Source organism: Rosa rugosa, chromosome 6 (assembly GCF_958449725.1).
Source record: "Rosa rugosa chromosome 6, drRosRugo1.1, whole genome shotgun sequence".
Classification (NCBI taxonomy): Eukaryota; Viridiplantae; Streptophyta; class Magnoliopsida; order Rosales; family Rosaceae; genus Rosa; species Rosa rugosa.
In genome coordinates this window covers 46,845,506-46,865,513 of record NC_084825.1, presented here as the reverse complement: position 1 = coordinate 46,865,513, position 20,008 = coordinate 46,845,506, and the positions used below count along the sequence as shown (strand labels likewise).

General features: G+C 36.9%; 1 protein-coding gene across 2 annotated transcripts; it reads left to right on the top strand.

Moving 5' to 3' along the window:
- Positions 1-2,916: 2,916 nt before the first annotated feature.
- On the top strand, positions 2,917-7,555 carry LOC133713490 (cucumisin-like). Of its 2 annotated transcripts, none has more exons than XM_062139529.1 (9): positions 2,917-3,166; positions 3,314-3,512; positions 4,848-5,007; positions 5,108-5,624; positions 5,727-5,830; positions 6,044-6,271; positions 6,346-6,457; positions 6,584-6,776; positions 6,913-7,555. In XM_062139529.1, exons 1-9 carry the CDS (start codon positions 3,071-3,073, stop codon positions 7,440-7,442), a joined length of 2,139 nt encoding a protein of 712 aa, XP_061995513.1. In that variant the 5' UTR covers positions 2,917-3,070; the 3' UTR covers positions 7,443-7,555. The 2 variants fall into 2 exon arrangements, with proteins under 2 accessions (XP_061995513.1, XP_061995511.1); XM_062139527.1 differs by having other exon boundaries at positions 4,779-5,007.
- Positions 7,556-20,008: the final 12,453 nt, after the last annotated feature.

The following is a 20,008-nucleotide window of genomic DNA, read 5'->3' as shown; positions in this document are numbered from 1 at the left end:
AATTAAGGTGAGCTAAAAAATCATGACCAAAAGAGGATAGCAGAAACAGTGGTAGAAAATCCCACCTAACATAATTCTCCACGATGGCACCATCGCTAGCTATAGTCTATCTGCAACCGAGTGAAAGCCGATTTATTTGGTCACATGTTTTTCAAAATCGACATGATATTGCGAGAGATAACGAAAAAGACATCTCCATGTGCAAGTATTACAAGCATGCGGCATAATGTGGATGATAAAATTTAAAGTGATCACTTTCTCCACTTGCTTCACCTCTTTTCTTTCTTTTAACTCTTTTATTTTCCACAATATCACTTTGGCTAATTGCTTCACAGCACTATACATGCAAATTATATGGATGAAATCTAAAGGAAATATATGGAACATTCTTGTCTTTTTGTTTCTCTGTTTGTTAATAAATTGTACCCCGGCCCCATTATGATTAAGTTCTTCCACTAAAGCATTCCATATAATGCTTTTGCAAGACCATATCTGGAAGTCTCTGGTGGTTTTGCAAGCCATATATGCTGTCAATCATATCTTGTACGAACTATTAGAACTTTCAACTTTTCTCTAGCAAATTAACAGAAGGTTAAGCATTTTTTCTTACGAATTAATTTTCTTTTCTATCCTGAAAAAAACTGTGGTACACGAGCCGAAAATGTCTCTTATTATTGCCTTGCGCCACATGTCTCCATTTCTTATATCACAAGCATGCATATGGCCGGCATAATTTCAGTCATAATATTCAAAGGGATCATCACTTCCTCCATGCCATTTGCGCATGGAGTGCAGCTTTGATTTTCCAATGCACGTCCACTCACCACTCACCAGTCGATCATTCATATACTCTGCTGCCATGTGGAGTAGCTAGAAATTTTATCTAGAATATTCAAAATATAAATAGCTATTGGATGCTTCAATATTCATACCTCAATAAGTAACATTTAGACCTCCCTATTTTTTAGAGTGATAGTTTAGAACCTAATGGCCACCTTTTGGATGAGATTAGATTATTGTTGCGACGTTTCTCCTCTGTGGAATGTTCGTATACACCGAGAGATTGTAATAGGGTGGCACATGAGCTCTCCAAATATGCAGTGAAAAACATGCAGACTTGTACTGGACAGGAAACTACCCAAGCTGCAGGTTACTTGAACTTGTAGAGGCTGACTTGGTCGCCTAGTTTTTTGCTTGTACTAGTTGCTAATTGTCATCCTGATGTATCATGAATTCATGATTCTATCCAATAAATGGTTCTTTATTCTCAAAAAAAAAAAAAAAAAAAAAAAAAAAAAAAAACCTTATTCAAAATGACTAAAAAAGACACAAAAGAGAGAGAACATAAATAAAAATAAATAATTAAATATATAAATTCCTTTTCTTGTTCGACAAACCCAGCGTTCCTTTTGCATCTTCAAAATTCATGGTTGGCCAAGAGATGGTACCTCCAATTTGTTCAATAAAACATCGTCAATATTGCTTTGCATTTCATCTGTCACCGGGTTGGAAATCAATTAGCCATATTTAAAATGCGTAAGAATTCAGTCAAAAAATTCTATAGTACTGTGATGTAGACTAGTGCCGTAGAAGAAGCTCGACGGGAGGGACTCGCAATCGCATGGAAACGCCTCTTAGGAGATTAATTGGGTCCTTTAAATGGACTCACAGTAGCGTGATAAAGCTACTTTCTCTACTTATGTTCATTTACATATATGATATAAATTGTTGTTGTTTTGGTTATATGAGTTCTTTTTGTGCAATTTTAGTTCTATTTGAGACAAGTAATTCATAATTTTTTTTTGTTACAAGATTATGAACACATTTTTTTTTATAATTTGTAATTTTGGTTTTATTATACTTAAATAGTGTAAAACAATGTGTAACTTTTTTTGGATTGTAGTAATTTTTTTTTCTAGTGTAGTAAGTTTGATTCAATTAGTTATAAAATCAGTATATGACAAACATGACAATAACATTTCCTTCTTTTTTTGAGTAAAGAGGAATTATATACACACACCCCCACTTTATTAATTAATACACACCCTTGCATTTTTTTCTTTCATTTTTTCCTTTAAACTTCCTGTTCTACCCATATCCTATTCTTTTGGGCAAATACCAACCCTTAATTCCCACCTCTTGAATCTTGCCCGCTTCATGGTTCAACTCCTTTTTGCAGAAAAAAATAAAATAAAACGGAAGCTTGAAGATAGACAGTCAACACCCAATAGTCATGGCTTCAAATGTGGAAATCAACTTGAGCTAAATCATCAGTTATTACCTAGATTTGATTTGGGTGATCTACAAAATATTGATAGGAGTACCTTGTTCTGATCTCTGAATAGATACTAAAAGTTTGATTAATTCTTCTTGTATAGAAGGTTGAAGAACAATGATTTATATCATGTTTTTTCTACTGTGTAACATTTGAGGAAGCTTAGAACAGAGAAAATGCAAAGTTGTGAAAAAGGGTATAACAGAGATTTTTAAATTTACGAAAAAGAGGGATGTGTATTAAGTATTTATATATAAAACTTCTCTTAAGTAAATCATATAGGGTAAATCATATAGGGTAAATATAAGTATTTATATTTATATATAAAACTTCTCTTGACCAAAAAAAAAAAAGTAAATCATATATATAATTGTTGGTTGACTTGGTTCCAAAAGTTATTATTAAATTTCCATAAATGCAAATTTATCTTATCTTGTATGAGCTTTTATCCTTTGATATTCAATCGTCTTTGCTAAATGTGGATGGAAAATGGTCAATTATCCCATAATTTTATGTTGCAGCACCTCCATTTTATTAAGAACCGTTTTTGGGTTTATTCTATTTTTAATGAAATCCACGATATTTACTATTGTTTTGAATAAAATCACATGCATCCAGAAGCCTTAAACTGTTGACTAGCTTATATGAAAAAGTTTGAGCTTTGAAGCTTTACTTTTCACCTTATATTTGCTCGAACAATTCCCGCTATAAATACATGTTTGAAGTTCTTGGATGAGACTATGAGAGCAATGCCCTTTACAGGCTCTAGCTCGTAGCAACATACATAGTAATAGTATGGCTCTTCGATGCTTTCTCTTTCTCAGCCTCATTTGCAGTATTCTACTGCTTGTTGTCGATGTTACTCACTCAGCTGCTCAGGATGCCCGAAAGGTATATCTCTCAAGTTCTATTAGTCCTAATAATCCAAATTAACTTACATTAGCTTATGCATTTGATATTAAAACTTTAGATCATATCACTTTGCATTGATTTTGAAAGTTCCATCTCACTTAACGTGGATCTTGCAATTTGATGCAGGCTTATATTGTGTATATGGGCGACAAGCCAAAGAACGGGGTACCCATATTACCTGATCTTCATGTGAATATGCTACAAGACGTAGTTGACAATAGCAACATTGATATTGCACATGAAGATCTGCTTCTTCACAGCTATAAGAGAAGTTTCAATGGATTTGTTGCAATGCTCACAGAGCAAGAAGCACAAAAAATGATTGGTACTGCTGCAACCCTACCTTTGCATTGAATAAATCTTACTATTCGTAAGGGAATAGATGGCGTAGTGTACGTATAAAAATTATAATAGCTAAATTCTGGTATTGATGATGAAAATGAAAGAACTGGCTAAACGAAAACGGAAGAAGAAGAAAGATGAAGACCGTGAAGAAGGGGTATTGGTAATTTTTCTGGGCAATTGTACAATTGCTAACTCTCACTCAGTAAAATGATGAATCACCCTTTTTATACGGACTTGATTATTAAGCCCATGACAACTGGTCTTGCTGATCAACACGTGTTGCTGTAGAGATGACCCCTTTTTTTTACTGAGGCTTTGATCATTTTGATCATTCTTTTATCTTGACCATCTCTGTTGACTTCGACATAAACTCTTAACATCCCCCCACAAACTAGTACTTGACTACTCGGGGGTACCAACAGGGATAAGTAAATGCGGAACTGCAGATGTAAGAATTGCTGCATAGTGATGTGTCTTCAAGATATAAGAATTTCTGCATAATGATGTGTCTTCAAGATATAAGAATTTCTGCATAGTGATTGCTGTTGGAGGTCATATGGTTTGTTGCTCCATAATCAATGTGCCACACTTCATGATTCGGTGGTGTATTTTGACAATAGGCAAGCAATCCATTTTTCTTGTTTTTATTTTTTAATCTTGGGGGGGTTCTTTTCTTCGTCTTCTCTACCGGGTGAGGGAGGAAGGGGACTGGTATAAGCCGATTTTCGTTTTCCGAAACCTGAAGAGCTCTCCTTCTCTCTCTCATGGTGCTTCGTAATTTCTCTCTCATCCTTCTCTCCCTCACCTGAAAAGGCCTCTTTCTGAAATTCTGGAATTGATGATGAAAATGAAAGAACTAGCTAAACAAATTAAAGAAGGAAGAAGAAGAAAGATGAAGACGATAAAGAACCGGTATTGGTAATTTTTCTGGGTAATTGTACAATATATTGCTAACTCTCACTCAGTAAAATGATGAATCGCGATCTTCCTTTTTATACCGACTCGATTACTAAGCCATGGTAACTGATACTGCTAACTGCTCCCATAGCTGATCAACACGTGTTGATGTAGAGATGACTCATTTTTATTGAGGGTTTGATAATTTTGATCATACTTTTATCTTGACCATCTGTGTGTTGACTTCGACGTATACTCTTAACAAGAATTAATATATACATGTGATATATATATACACACACACACACACACACATGTACATATAAATATATATATATATATGATGTAGTGTCTGTCTTCCCAAGCAAACAGAGGAGCGTCAAAACAACAAAGTCATGGAACTTTCTTGGGTTTCCAGAAACATTTAAAAGAGGCGCCCTTGAAAGGGATATCATTGTTGGTGTGATAGACAGTGGAATTTGGCCAGAGTCGGACAGCTTTAGTGATGCTGGTTTTGGTCCCCCACCTAAGAAATGGAAAGGCAAATGTCAAGGCAATGGAAATCTTACTTGTAACAAGTATGCTAACTAATCGATCCGTTCTAACATGCATGTCACTAAATAAATTAATGACTTTTTGTACTAGCTAATATGGATTTATTTACTGAAATCTCAACAGTAAAATCATCGGAGCAAAATATTATCGTGCTTCTCAATCATTCAAAGAAGATGTTGAGTCTCCAAGAGACTCAAACGGTCATGGAACTCACACCGCATCAACAGCAGCTGGGAACACAGTGATCAAGGCGAGCTTTAATGGTTTAGGGTCGGGAACAGTAAGAGGAGGGGTGCCATCAGCGCGTATTGCTGTGTACAAAGCATGTTGGGGCAATAGTGCCAGTTGTGACGATGCTGATCTTCTAGCCGCATTCGATGATGCCATTGCTGACGGTGTAGACATTCTCTCTGTTTCCGTCGGGGGCACTATTCCAGTTGATTATTTGAATGATCCATTTGCAATTGGGTCATTTCACGCTACTGGAAATGGGATATTAGTTTCCATGGCCGCTGGTAACGAAGGTCCGGGCGCAAAAACTGTGACAAACTTTGCACCATGGCAACTTTCTGTGGCTGCTACCACCATAAACCGCCAATTCATCACCAAGGTTCAATTGGGCAACGGTAAAATCTATAAGGTAATTAATTAAATCTAGCTTCGCAACTGCTACTTACGATTAATTAGTACTTCTCTACATTTCTAACTAGTAACTTTTGTTTGTATATTAACTACGTATCAGGGACTTTTACCAAACATATATGGCCTCCGGGGTAAATTCTATCCTTTAATTTATGGTGGAGACGCGCCCAATACAAAAGCAGGTGCTGACGGGAGTATCTCTAGGTATTGATCTTTCAATTAGGACTTCATCCATTAATGACTTATTAAGCTCGGGTTAAAATTCTTTACTCGAAACAAAAAAATTCGGGTAAATATTGTTTCAAACTTAATTGGTTCTTGTTGTTCAATCTGTTGAAGCTTACCCTAATTATCATCCCAAAATGTGACCATTCCCAAACCTGGATATGATATATCATGTTACTAAATTAATTACAGGTTTTGTGTAAGAGATGCCTTAGAAGAAGATTTGATCAAAGGTAAAATTGTGTTGTGTGATGGCCCTATGGATGGGGCTGGGGATGGGGCCATATTGGGTGGTGCAGCCGGAATTGTTCTGACGGGAAAAAAAGTCGACGATGAACAGCTTGGCCCTTATCCCGTGCCTGCATCTTTCGTCGGGTTGGAAGAAAACAGCGACATTTACAAATACATAAATTCAACAAGGTAACTATTAAGGAACTAAGAAGCTTAACAGTTGGCATTAGGATATGCATGTTAATTAATCTTGATTTTTATAGGAACGCAACTGCAACTATATGGAAAAGTGAAGAGATTAGTGATGTATTGGCTCCATACGTGCCCTCCTACTCATCGAGGGGCCCAAATCCGATCAATCCCAACATTCTCAAGGTGACTTGATTCATAATGAAATATTAATTGTATATTTAGGCTCAAGCTATAGGAATGATATTACAAGTGATCGATGAAGTAGAACATGCATGTTTAACAGTTACATATCAATATATGGCCTTGCAGCCAGATTTAGCGGCTCCAGGAACTTACATTCTGGCAGCATATCCCCCAAGTAGTGGTGGCGGTAGAGCTGGATACTATATAGATACCGGGACATCAATGGCATGCCCCCATGCTACGGCCATAGCTGCATATGTCAAATCATTTCACCCTAAATGGTCAACGGCTGCTATCCAATCAGCTCTCATCACTACTGGTTTGTTTTTATACTTTGCAAAGAAGAGTTTTCATCTCTTGTGGGAAAGTAGTGTTATGTTGCAGAATATTGGACTAGTTATCAAACCAATTATAAAAAGATATAGAAATTCTTATGTATTTCCATTCTTTTGCAGCTAAACCCATGAGTGCCAAAACTAGCCCTGACGCTGAATTTGCATACGGAGCTGGCCTAATAAACCCTTCTAGGGCGCCATATCCTGGTTTGGTGTACGATCTTGATGAACAAGACTACATAAATTTTTTGTGTTCACAAGGATACAGTGGTAAACTATTGCAAGCCATAACCAGGGACAAGACTAGTTGCTCATCAAAATCTAATAATGGAACAGCTAATGACATGAACTATCCTTCTTTTGCCCTTTCCATCAAGGATCCGAAATTTGTCAATGGGGTCTTCCATAGGACTGTCACTAATGTTGGATCGTCAAAGTCCACATACAGAGCTAAAGTAGTGGCTCCATTGGGACTCAAAATCAATGTGAATCCAAGTGTGCTATCGTTCACATCTCTCGGGCAAAAGAAATCTTTTGTTGTCACTATAAAAGGACCGATTGAGAAATCAAATCTAGTCTCTGCGTCTTTGGTGTGGGATGATGGTGCTTTCCAAGTCAGGAGCCCCATTGTTGTCTATTTTGCTGTTTAATTAAGAGGTGTGTCATGTAATAAAATGTAAGTGAAACAAAAAATATTGGAAATGTCCAAGTCTACGGGCACAATTATAATAATATATGTCTCCAATATTTCATCTATGATCTATATCATATTTGCTTAATTAATTGTGTAAGCTTGCCATGAAAAACTAACTTATTTACATTTCGTTCATTTCACATGTTTAGTCCTGGAACTTTTGCCCTAAAAACACTTCAGTCATTGGCCTTCTAATTTCACACGTTTAGCCCTTTTACTCTCAAATTTTGAACCAATAGGTCCATTCCGTTATTCTCCTTCCAAAAACTTCGTTAAATTGCTGACGTGGCTTTTTTTGCATCAAAATGTCTATTATACCCTCACTCTTTTTTTTAATTAATTTTTTTTCTCTCTCTCTGTTTTTTTTTCCCTCTTTTCTTTTTCTGTTTATCTCTTCTTCTCTCTCTCACCTCTAGAAATCTCTACACAACCACAACCCCCTCCTTCTCCAACCCATTCACCGTGCTCGCCAACTGGATTGAACACCATCAACCGCACATTGATTCCAACTTGCGGCGCCGAGAGCCCAATGCCATCAATTCTGTGTAAAAAAAAAAAAAAAACCAAGCCAACAACAACAATAACTCCTGTTAATAACAGCAACCATTTCTCAAAGCTTGAATCTTTCTAATCCCAATCACCAAACACCAAATGATCACAACTTACTTGTACATTATATCAAACATTTCCTCCACTAATTTCTTCAAATTTTCATCAAACGATTCAATTCTCTTATTCTTTGCTCTCAGAATAGGGTCCGGTTACTCCACAATTTTCAGAGGTGTCTCAAATTCAACATCAGCAGCTATAAATTCAATCAATTAGGAACAATTTGATAAAGAATGAGGATTTGAGTTTGGAATATGAATTACCAGAAGCTACTTCATCTTCTTTGAGTAAGGTGTATCATTTGGCCATCTCTTCTTCCCGATCTTTGCGGAACCCTAAGCTTTTCCCCTCTTCTTCTTCTTCTTCAAGCCACGTCTCCTCCACTCCTCGCTTCACCAAGGTCCTCTCTCTCTCTCTCTCTCTCTCTCTCTCTCACTGTTCTTAGCAACCAAAATTACCCAAAACATCGTTTCGGTTTTCCAATCCAAAGCTTAAATCACCAAGGTCTCCGCCTTGAGCCACCACATCGTCTCCCTCACCTCCTGCACCTACGGCCTACTTCCCCTCGACCCACCACCACCAGGGCCGGTTATGAAATTTGTGTGGCCTGAGGCGAATATGATCTCGTATAAATAGACATTAAAGGGTGTTCAAGTAACTTTTTTTAGGTAACTAGTAACACTTTATTCATATTGGTTTATTCTATTGTGTATTTGGACAAAACAAAGAAGAAAAGAAAAAGTTCAATGTGTATTTCTTTTTTCCATTAATTAAATAAGTAGTATATTTGGACCCAAAAAAAAAAAACTCTAGGCTAGCGACTTTGAATAGATTATAAAGATGAAGAAAAGTTCAATGTAAAAAAATATTCTAGCCCAGCAACTGAAGCTGGGTCTCGAACCTTGGTTGAGTGGAAAAAACAACAAAAAGACTACCCATAACCGTTAGGCTGATGTTTCACTTCAATATCATGGTTTCAATAAATATAGATATAGTATCCTTTGACTAAGTAGACAAATCGGAGGCCCCCGGGAACCGGTGGCCTGAGACTGTTGCCTGACATGGCAGTCCTCATGGCCGGTCCTGACCACCACCGCCCAATTGCTCTACCTCCTTCACCACAAGCCATTGTCAATTTCATTCAATTTCAATTCGAACTCAATTGAAGAATCTGGGAAGGGCAACGAATGGTCTGGGAAAGGTGACAGAGGGACAAGATTTGATCTTGTTTTGGGGAGCAGGGATTTGGGCGGCGGAGCAGCGGCATTGGTGGTGACGGTGGGGATTGGGGCATGGATTCGGACTCGGTAGTAGTGGAGGGTGAGTAGGGAGTCGTTGAAGGGTTTTCCGAGATCAAATTCTTCTTTGGAGGTGAGAGAGAAGAAGAGATAAACAGAAAAAAAAAAAAAAAAAAAAAAAAAAAAAAAAGGAAAAAAAAAAAAGAGAGAGAAAAAATTAATTAAAAAAAAAGAGTGAGGGTATAATAGACATTTTGATGCAGAAAAAATGTCACGTCAGCAATTTAACGGAATTTTTGGACGGAGAGTAACGGAATAGACCTATTGGTTCAAAAGTTGAGAGTACAAGGACTAAATGTGTGAAATTAGAGGTCAGAGACTGAAGTGTTTTTTGGGCAAAAGTTCAAAGACTAAACAGTATTTAACCATTTACATAATTTTATATTTGGTTGAACACTATGTGACACTACTTTCTTTCTCATTTTCATGACAAATTAAAAATTATTATACAAAATAGATAACACATAAGAGGGACACGAAGCTAAAACTCCTCAAAAGAAACAACAAAAAATAATACCAAAACATAAACAAGAAGAAATGTAACCAATTGAATCAAAAATTAAGACATACAGTGGGTGTGTGATTGCAGATAGGATAAGGATCCCACAAACTTGTTTGTTAGTCTTCAATTTTTTATTAGTAGATTGGGGAAAGCTTGAGACTATGAGAGACTACTTGAACAAGATACACAGTTAATATATAATTAGAAACTCAATTTGATATGACAAATAATATGACCAAGGCATATTTTTAGTTGATAAGATATGTAATAAGAGCATCTCCAGCAGAGATGTCAAAAATTTTGGGTCAAATTTGAATTTGACAGATGATGTGGCAAATAACAGTTTGTGGACTTCACCTCCAACCCATTTGCCTAATCCAACCCAACTCAACCCCTTCTTTTGTCTGGTGCAGAAACTCTCTGTCTTCTTCTTCTTCTCAGACAAACAAAAAGCAAACCAACCCAAAACCAAAATTTCTCCCTTTTTATGCTCATACCAAGATTTGCAAAAAGCATTAAAACAGAGAAAGAAAGATCAAAGTTTGAGTCTTGATCAGGAAAGAGCTTAGCTTGACTTTGCAATAAAGACAGACACAAGCAAAGCCCAATTAACAGAAGAAGTAGAAAGAGATCGAATTATTGGGATTCATTTTGATATGCCTTTGGGTGTAAGATGTTCATGATTTTGCTTATCTCCATTAAATCAACAACCCCAAATCTCATATCTAAATTGGACTTTGCGAATATTTGTTAGAAATTCATGAATGTTTGCCATAGTTGTTTCTGGTATGGTAGGAACTTCCTACTAGGAAGAAATAGAGAGACGAGAATGGGAGAATGATTCATGAAAGTTGGTCATGAGTGGATTTGTTCTGGGTAAGACGAGAGAGAGAGAGAGAGAGAGAGAGAGAGAGAGAGAGAGAGATGAGAACATAAGGAAAGAGGGAGAAAAGAAAAATTTGACAGAGTTGGGGAGAACTGTCAAATTTGACAGATTGGTTTGATATATCAAATCCACGTAGGATTTGACAGATTTGTTGGAGTTGAGTTGCTATGTCATTTCCTACCATTGCCTTGTCCATCTGGCAAAAGACCTCTTCGTTAGAGATGGTCTTGACATGAACTCCTATCTACCCAACCATTCACTATTTGTGTTTATAGTCATATCATGTCTGTGTCAGATAGGACTAGAAAACTTTCCGATTATGAATCGGGAATGAAACCAAAGGGAGATGCTTGGTTACAATTTTACATATGTTATTATATATATATATATATTGAATTAGGGTTTGGAACCCAGCCTAACTGGGAGACTCAGCCCTACGCTTGTTATTTATATTATTAAATAAATTTTGCTGCACCGGGGGGGGGGACGTAATACCTGAACCCCAAGTAAGCATAATTGCCTTACAATTATCCTCATAGAGAACATCCTGTATAAGAGCAGGAGCCTCATCTAAACAAAGATCCATAACATGATCTAGACTAGCAAAATGTGCCAACCTATGACACAAAGATCAACACATGACAAATTAACCCAAATCCATACATACAAAATTATAGGGAAACCCAGATTATTGAAAGCTGAATTTTCCTAATTGAACTCTAGGGATGTAAATGAGCCGAGCCAGAGCGAATACCAATGTGATCATGTTCGGCTCATTTGTTTTTTTATCGAGCTCGAGCCGGGCTAAAGCTTGAATTCTTTTTTTCCATGCTCAAACTCGGCTCGGCTTTAATATTTTTCTTAAACTCGAGCTAGGCTCGGCTCGACTCGGCTCAATTTATTGGACGAGCTCGAGTTTGAGCAGGCTTGTCTTGGCTCATTTGACTTTCAATTTAAAAAAAAATAAAAAAAGGAAGAAAGTAAATTTAAAATAATAATCCAAATTTGATGACTAATCACACTACAAAAAAGAATTCAAATTGCCACGGCGCAACGCCGTCGCGGAAAGCCAATTTGCCGTCGCAAAAGACCAATGGCGACGGCAATTTTGCCGATGTCGTTGGTGGCGTCGCCATTGATATTTGCGACGGCAATGGTGGCGTCGCCATTGATATTTGCGACGGCAAATTGTGAATTATTAATTAAAAAAAAAATCTAGCATACAAAATTTGCATGCTAGAATTTTTTAAAATTTTTATTTTAGGGAAGAAAGTGATACAAAGGAAAAGTTCCATCAAATTACTTCTTAACATCAATTTTATATATCTTCACCAATGTTCAAATACATAAATTTACAAAATTAAATTACATATAGTTAATGTACTGGAAAACTGGTAATCAGAACACTTCATTTCCTCCATCTTCACTAGATTCTGAAGATGACATCAAACCCTGCGTTGGATATAATCACATTAAATTCAAACCAACTAACTTTCGCATTCTATAAACATTATCACTGTCAAAATTAACCAGCAAAATAGTTAATGCTTGTAAAGAGAGCTAAAAGAAATTGAGAAAGAACAAGCATGACATGAAGTTCATAGATAAATTTGCTTTTGATATGGTAAAATTTTTGGAACCTCAACATTTAATACAAACCAAACACATATCAACTAACTTGCTTATGAGATAATGCATTTATCTAGAAAGCCTATCTTGTTTTTGGCATGAATATATCTAAACCTAACATATTTGCAATTAAGTAATACATCTCATGAAACAATATCCATACGTACAGAAAGAACAAAACGTGTGTGTGTGTTATATATTGCTGACACGATAAAGTATGTTCTAACTATTTTAGATGTATAGATGGATCTTTAGCTTGCCAACTGAAGAAACAATTAGTGACCTAACCAAACAAAGGTGAGAAAGTTTAACCAATTGGCCAAACATTTCCATGACCAAACATAATTATCCAATCCAATTGACCAATTCCATTTGACCATTTGTGTCTTTCATACACAGAGACACAGACTCATATAAATATATAATCATTATTCATTAATCAAACAAGCCACAAGGCCACAAAGCAATTTCCATCACTCTCTGTCTTTCAATGAAGCAGCCAAGCAATCAAGCATATAAATTATAATTAAAAAAAAACTGATCAAGCTGCTTAGCTGCATATAATCAATTAACCAAAGAAGCCACAACCCACAAAGCAATTTCAATTTTCAAATGAAGACTCACAGATTCACAGTCCGAGGATAGAACAAAAGATGTATTCAACTCAAACAACCCACAGGTAAATCCGAGGAGACAATCACCAAAACAGAAACAATGTAGCCTAATCCCCCCACATGTAAAAACAACTAACCAGGATTGAGGTATACACACCCTGAAATGAGTAAGTTGAAATTTTTTTACAGTTAGAAGTAAGTGGTTAAGGTTTTGACTGAAAGAACATGTATAAAAACAATAAGAATAAGATAAGAAAGAGATTTCTCGCAACTTGTAACTGCAGTCATGTCCGGTACAAAAAACAGGAGAATGTAAATTCCTCTGCATATCAAAATTATTTCCAAAAACAAGATTTCAACATCACATTTATCAGTTCACAACTAGACATACCATTTCCATTTACCTGGGTGCAATGACAGTCTTCCTGACCTTGCCCAGCAAATCCACGTTTAAGTGAAGCAACTTCATACCACCTACCAGAATATCTAATGGGGTCAAAATTGTTTGCTGTCATGCCTCTCATCATCATTAGCCTCTCAGCTCCTTCATCAGAACCCTTATCAAGAGGAAGAGTCACTGTCTTCTCAGCAGCATTTGCAAGCTCATAAGTATTTCTTTGAAAGTAAACTTCTGATGCAACAGCCTGCTCAAAAGCAGTAAAAGGCATCAGGTACCCTCTAGCTCCTGCAATGGAACAAGTATCTAATCTTTTTTTATCACTACCGTACAGGAATCTAATGTGGACTAATTTCAAAAACTCCATCCATCAATCCACAGCTAAATCTACTGCATTTCCTGATCTAATTCAACCAAAGTTGTTACATATTGTACTGAAGGAAAGGAATAACCACTATTCTACAAAGTTTCAAAGATAAAATCAAGTACACAAAACTAAAACATCTCTACTAGCAAGCTTTTAAGTATATGCATATACCAATGTTGACTGAAGGGGGTGAGAGAACTGAATGATATCTGTACAAGCATGGTGGTTGAAAGCAAATTTGGTACACAGTTATTCCTGGTGTAAGTTTAGCCAGACTTAACGGCCACGATTCTATGTACTTCTGGCTGGGAGCTTATTATATGGAACCCAAGGAAATGATCATACAACTCATTTTAAGCTTTAACATCACACAAATCCCTTTTGACTTTATTGTAATATGTTATACTTAAATGCTCAGATTCTTTTCCAATTGAAAAGAAAGATAATAAAAAGAAATTAAAGATTGGAGATTAGAAAATTTTATATTTTTATTTATATTATAAATTTTCATGAGTCGAGTTTTAATACACGTTGAGTTTTAACAAACTCGAGCTACTCATGAGTTAGACGAGCCGAATATATTATTGTTCAAACTCGGCTCGTTATTTTGTCGAGCTTATTATTGAGCTCAAGCTCAGCTCATTTATCTTACGAATACAAGTCGAACACAAGCTGTATTGAGCCTATTTACAGCCCTACCAAGCCCAAAGATTACTCATAGCATCGCCGCCAACAATTTCGCTTTCATCATCGATGAGACATTAAACGATATTTGTAGAATGGCCTCAATCAATTGCAACGGATCGAAATTTGGAAGAAATAAAAATAGACGAATTTTAGAGGCAATCAAGGTTTTGGTTGATGGTGGGTTAAGGAGGAGTGAAGAAGTAGGGAGAGAGATGGTTCACACGTTGAGGAACTAAAAGTTAGGGTTTTTTTTTTTATATTTTATTTTCAAACTTATTTTTGTTCAAATTTTGTTTTAATTGCCACACGGTGCCTATGTGGCATCCACATAAGCAGACAGAGGGTCTCATACTTGCCACGTCACCTACTAACAGAAAAATGGATGAATTGAAAAATTAACAGAGAGGGTGTAGATTGACAATTAATATCAAGTTAAGGGTGCAAATATTTGCAATTACAAAGTCATGGTGGAAATTGAATATTTCAACCAAGTTCATGGTGCATTTCGGCAATTATGTCATTAATTCTCAAATTTTTTGTTTTTTTTTTAAGATCATTTCTATCAAAAATTTTGATTTTACCTAAAATTACCCTGTGATTCTCCTTAAGATGAGACATGATTCTTTTTTTTACTCCGGACCTATGTATCTTTTGCCATACAATGTCCCAAGTGGAAGCATGATTAGCAAACAAATCAACAGACTTGATTATAGGAACGAAAATCCCATTTAAAGTTTTTCATCCTTGTTTGTTTAATTTTTTTTGCTTTATTGTGGTTGTAGCTAGGTGTGACTGTACATGAATCTAAGTTCGTTCATGAGGTTGGAATCTCATCTGTTGTGTGAATAACATATATTGTTGTTATTCTTGTGATTCTCAGGAATTCTTTTACGTACATTAATATATGCTTCATATGAGATACCTATATCAACAGGGAGAATATTTGTCGCTCTCTCTGGACGGTGAGACTAGGGTTTTCGAAAAGGCTCTCTACCTCTGTCCGACGGCGCGTCTATGGACGCTGTCGTCGGACGAGATCTATTCCTAAGTGATCGAAGTTCCTTTGATCGAGGCTTTTTTGGTTCAGATCGAAGCATTCGAAGTCCGGTGGCAGGGATTGTTGCGGTGGCGGTGTGGGTTTTGTACAGCTCTGGCAGGACGATGTGGCGGGTCAGATGGGAGGCCGGATCCTGGATGACGCTCTGCAGTCGGGTTGCTCGAGGATGGTGGATGCGAACAGCGTCTTTGGACAACTGGGTTGGAGAAGCAGTGGCTGGGGACGATTTGTTGCAGGTCTCGTTCCGATTCAGAGGATACTCCGACTTCTGCAGAGGTTTGACGCAGGTGGTGGTCGGACGCAGGGGAGGATCTGATGCAGGCGGGCGCAATCCATCTCAGGCGGTGGCGATCCGGTTTCGGGGGCGACGACCCAAGGCTCGTTGTGGATCAGAGTTGGGCTGGGCCCTAAACTGTGGCTGGAATTTCCTTGCTTCATGGGTCTATGTAGGGTTTGGGCCCAAGTTTTGGGTCCTGCCCAAGCTATCTTATTTTCTAAAGTATTTTTACTTTTTTGTTCTTTAGGTTGGATGCGCTTTATGCGACCAATAAAATCCTACATGTATTGTGTAGGACTAGTCGGGCTATGTGCCTGTGTATGCACTCTACGTGCCTTGTCTGCTCTAGGTCGGCGGCGAGTTATTTGCTTCGTCAAATGGGCGCTGCCGCCTAGTGGCAGGGTGAGACTAAGTGTCGTCGGATTTATTTTTCGGCGGCAACATAGTAGGAAAGCTGTGCTAAAGCTGGTAATTATGCTATGTTGTAATCGGGTTACATATCGAGTTATCTTTCCGCTAGGTCACTGCTATGTTAAAGCAAATGGAGTAGCTATTTGTGCACTCTTTGCTAGTTGGTGCTTGTTGGAATACAAGTCTCCTGTAGAGATTTCTGATAGTATTTCGGAAAATACTCTAGATGCTTATTGTAATCAGGGGTTTAGGCTCAATGTCCCCCCCCCCCCTTGTATTTGACAGTTTCATTAATCAAGGCTTGAGGACAGCCGCACCAGCCCTTTATTCAAAAAAAAATATATATATATATGCTTCATATGTGGTGCATATTCTCTCTTGAATAACTAAGTAATAGTATTTTTTTTCTCTTCCATGTTCAGCTTGCATAACACATTAATGTGTGACACCCTAATTAAATTACAACACTTAGAAACTCAATAGATACGTTCTCCCATAAGCCTTCCTCACTTCCTTTTAATCCTTAGCAAGGAAAAACTCACTATGAAGTGTGATTAACTGATTGACATATGAATGGTAAGAGAAGTACAATACAATTGTAGTTCTAGTACCAAATCCAATGACTTCTCTCTTGACCTCTTTGCTTATGTTACTAAATGAGTACACACCCGAGAGATTTTTGTGTGGTTATTGTTATAGCGCGCATCACATTTATGACGCGCTAATAATACTTTTTTTTTTGTTGGAATAGACTTTATTTAATCACAGAGGTATTAGGTCTAATACCTCTGAAGATAGTACATAATTTAGCTAAGAAGGGCTATGACATACCCAAACATGGAATTCAAGGGACATAAGGGCATATTTTGCTACCAAATGTGCCGCCTGATTACATTCACGGGGTGAGAAAACACACTTAATTACAACAAAATAAGAAAATAGAGATTTGACTACATTCAATAAAGCTCCATCAACAGCCCAACTTTCATCTGCAGAGTTAAGGAAGTCTACAACCTCTTTGGCATCCATCTCAAGCAAGACATGAGTGTACCCTCCATTCCTTGCTTAATGAAGACCCAAAGATGCAGCATAAAGCTCTGTTGCTCTTGGAGAGAAATTTCCAATTAAACCCTTAACAGCAACCACTAATACAAAACCATCCCAACGACGAATCACAACCCCTAAGCCCCTACGCCCATTCTCCAAATCGACTGCACCATCAACATTGATTTTCACAAAAGGAAAAACAGGCTTCCTCCATTTGGGACGTGTTGAAGGAGGTTGCTGTAGGTTTCTTTGCTGCCCACTAGGTAAAATACTCCCAATATTAGCACCAGCAAAATCCTCCATCAACCTATGAGCTTTTTGTAACACCAAAGGAGCAGCAACCAACTTATTGCAAATAATATAATCATTCCGGGCATTCCAAATACTCCAACTAATGTACATAGAAAGTAGCATTTCCGAGGAAGAAAGGACATTAGTGGCATAGCGAAAGAAGTCATTGAAAGAGCCTCCTTTCCAGGAACCCACCAAAGAAGAGAAAGGAGATAATAACCACACTTCTGCTGCTTGCTTTGCAATACCATAAAGCATGCACTTCTGATTCAAATTGTTGATTACAACGTCCACACACAGGAGAAGAGATAATATGTCTAGAAAATAAGTTACCAGCACAAGGAAGAATTGCATGAAGGCATCGCCATAAGAACAATTTGATCTTATTCGGAACAGCTAACTTCCATAAATTCTTCCAAATGCTATCCATCACAGAGATTGAAGATCCTTCATCACCTGCCAAATGTTCCTGAATAGCCTGTGCAGCCCAATAGCCACTCTTAACAGAATATTTGCCTGAAGGATGAAAGTGCCAAATTTGCTTATCATCCACAAATCTGGTAGGTAATGGGATAGATAGAATAAGTGCGACCTCAGAGAAACAATTGGATAGAAGTCCAATATTCCAAGTTCCGTCCGGCGTAATTAAAGAGGAAACACAAGTATCAAATGAGAACATGGGTGAAGAACTGATTAAGGATAAGAACCTGGTTGGCAGCCAAAAGTCTGAGTAAATCTTTACAGAACAACCATTGCCAATTCTCCAACGTAATCCCTCTACAAGCAACTCCCTTCCCCATAATAATGATTTCCAAATAAAAGACGAGGACCGCCCTTCGCCAGCAGTGAAGAAATCACCAGTATGAAAATAGCGAGCCTTATAAACTTGAGCAACCAAAGAGTTTGGAAATAAGAAAAGGCGCCAACACTGCTTAGCCAATAATGCCTGATTAAAGTGTTCAAAGTCCCGAAAACCAGCGCGCTAATAATACTTGGAAACTCAATAAATTAAAAGTAATTTTTAATAATATATAGATATGTTCTCTAATAAGTCTTCTTTAGTTCTTCTTAATCCCTAGCCGGGAAAACTCATTATGAAAATATGAAATATTCTTAACATAAGAATTATAAGAGTAGTACAAATACAAAGAAGACTGAGGACCTTACATACAAATTCTACAAATCTAATCGAGTTAAATTCACAAAACAATATCTGAACTTTTTATTGTCCCGGTCATTTGGTACCCGACTATCAAAAAAGATCAATATCTGAACTTTTTATTGTCCAGGTCTTTAGAAATCCATACTTTTCATAGCAATGAGACTGAATCAAACTACAATCCCAAATCCCAAATCGCCACTACACCCTAAAATCAAAGCAGCCAACTTCAAACATATAAAAGAAAACTGAAGAGCCAAAACAGAAAGAACATTGAGATTTGATTTTGAATACTTGCTGTATCTATAAATCCAACCACAAAAACCCAATGGCAGATATCAACACAGCTATATTGACCAGGTACCTGAACATCACACAAAAGCCACTCTACTCGTAAATTGATCCAATTGAAGACAAAGTTGCTGCAGGCAAAACCAAAAGCAACAAAAGATCAGAACTCTGTAAGTCAGATTAAGCAAACATGAAAATTAAATAAAGGTGGAAACACTGTTGGAAACACAATTGCCCAAAAATTTTGTCAAACAAATATTCTTTATTTTTGTGGAATAGGAATTGAAAGAACTAAAGAAAACAATGATAAAATTTACATATAAAACGCAAAAGGTAGATACTATCTAATTGTAAATTTCAAATCAGAAATACGCACATACCAGAGAACTCTGGTTTGTTTAAAACCCAAAACCACTTATATATACGATGATATGAACAGTCCAAACTGATAAATAAATCTAGTTTGGAATCTATCAGATTTTGTTCAAAGAAGAAAGGACATGTGTTGGGAGACCCTATGTAAAATACTATCATGACAATCTTTCTTTAGTATCAATCAGATTTTGTTCAAAGAAGAAAGGATATTTTACATGTTAATACGCAAACTGATACTATCATGACAATCTAATAGTAATCTATGTAAACATGCATGATTGAACCACTGCTAGTTATATGATTTCATTGACAATATGATCGAACTACAACCAGAGAGAGAGAGAGATTTCACCCAATGTAAAGCTTCAATTGCAAATGCGTGGCAAGTTAAGTTTAACTCAAACAATTCAAAGATAGAACACCAAAAGCTAACCTGCAGCTTTGTCAAACAAACAAAACATCTCAAAACAAACACCATCAAGCAAATAATACCCAAGAACAGTCGGAAATTCATCAATACCCATCAAAAGTCCTCTTTGAAAATTCAGGAGCTTCAATAGCTTGAATCTCTGAAAATAATGACATCCCCAGAATCTATTTTGCCCCAACAATTGCTTCTATTTAT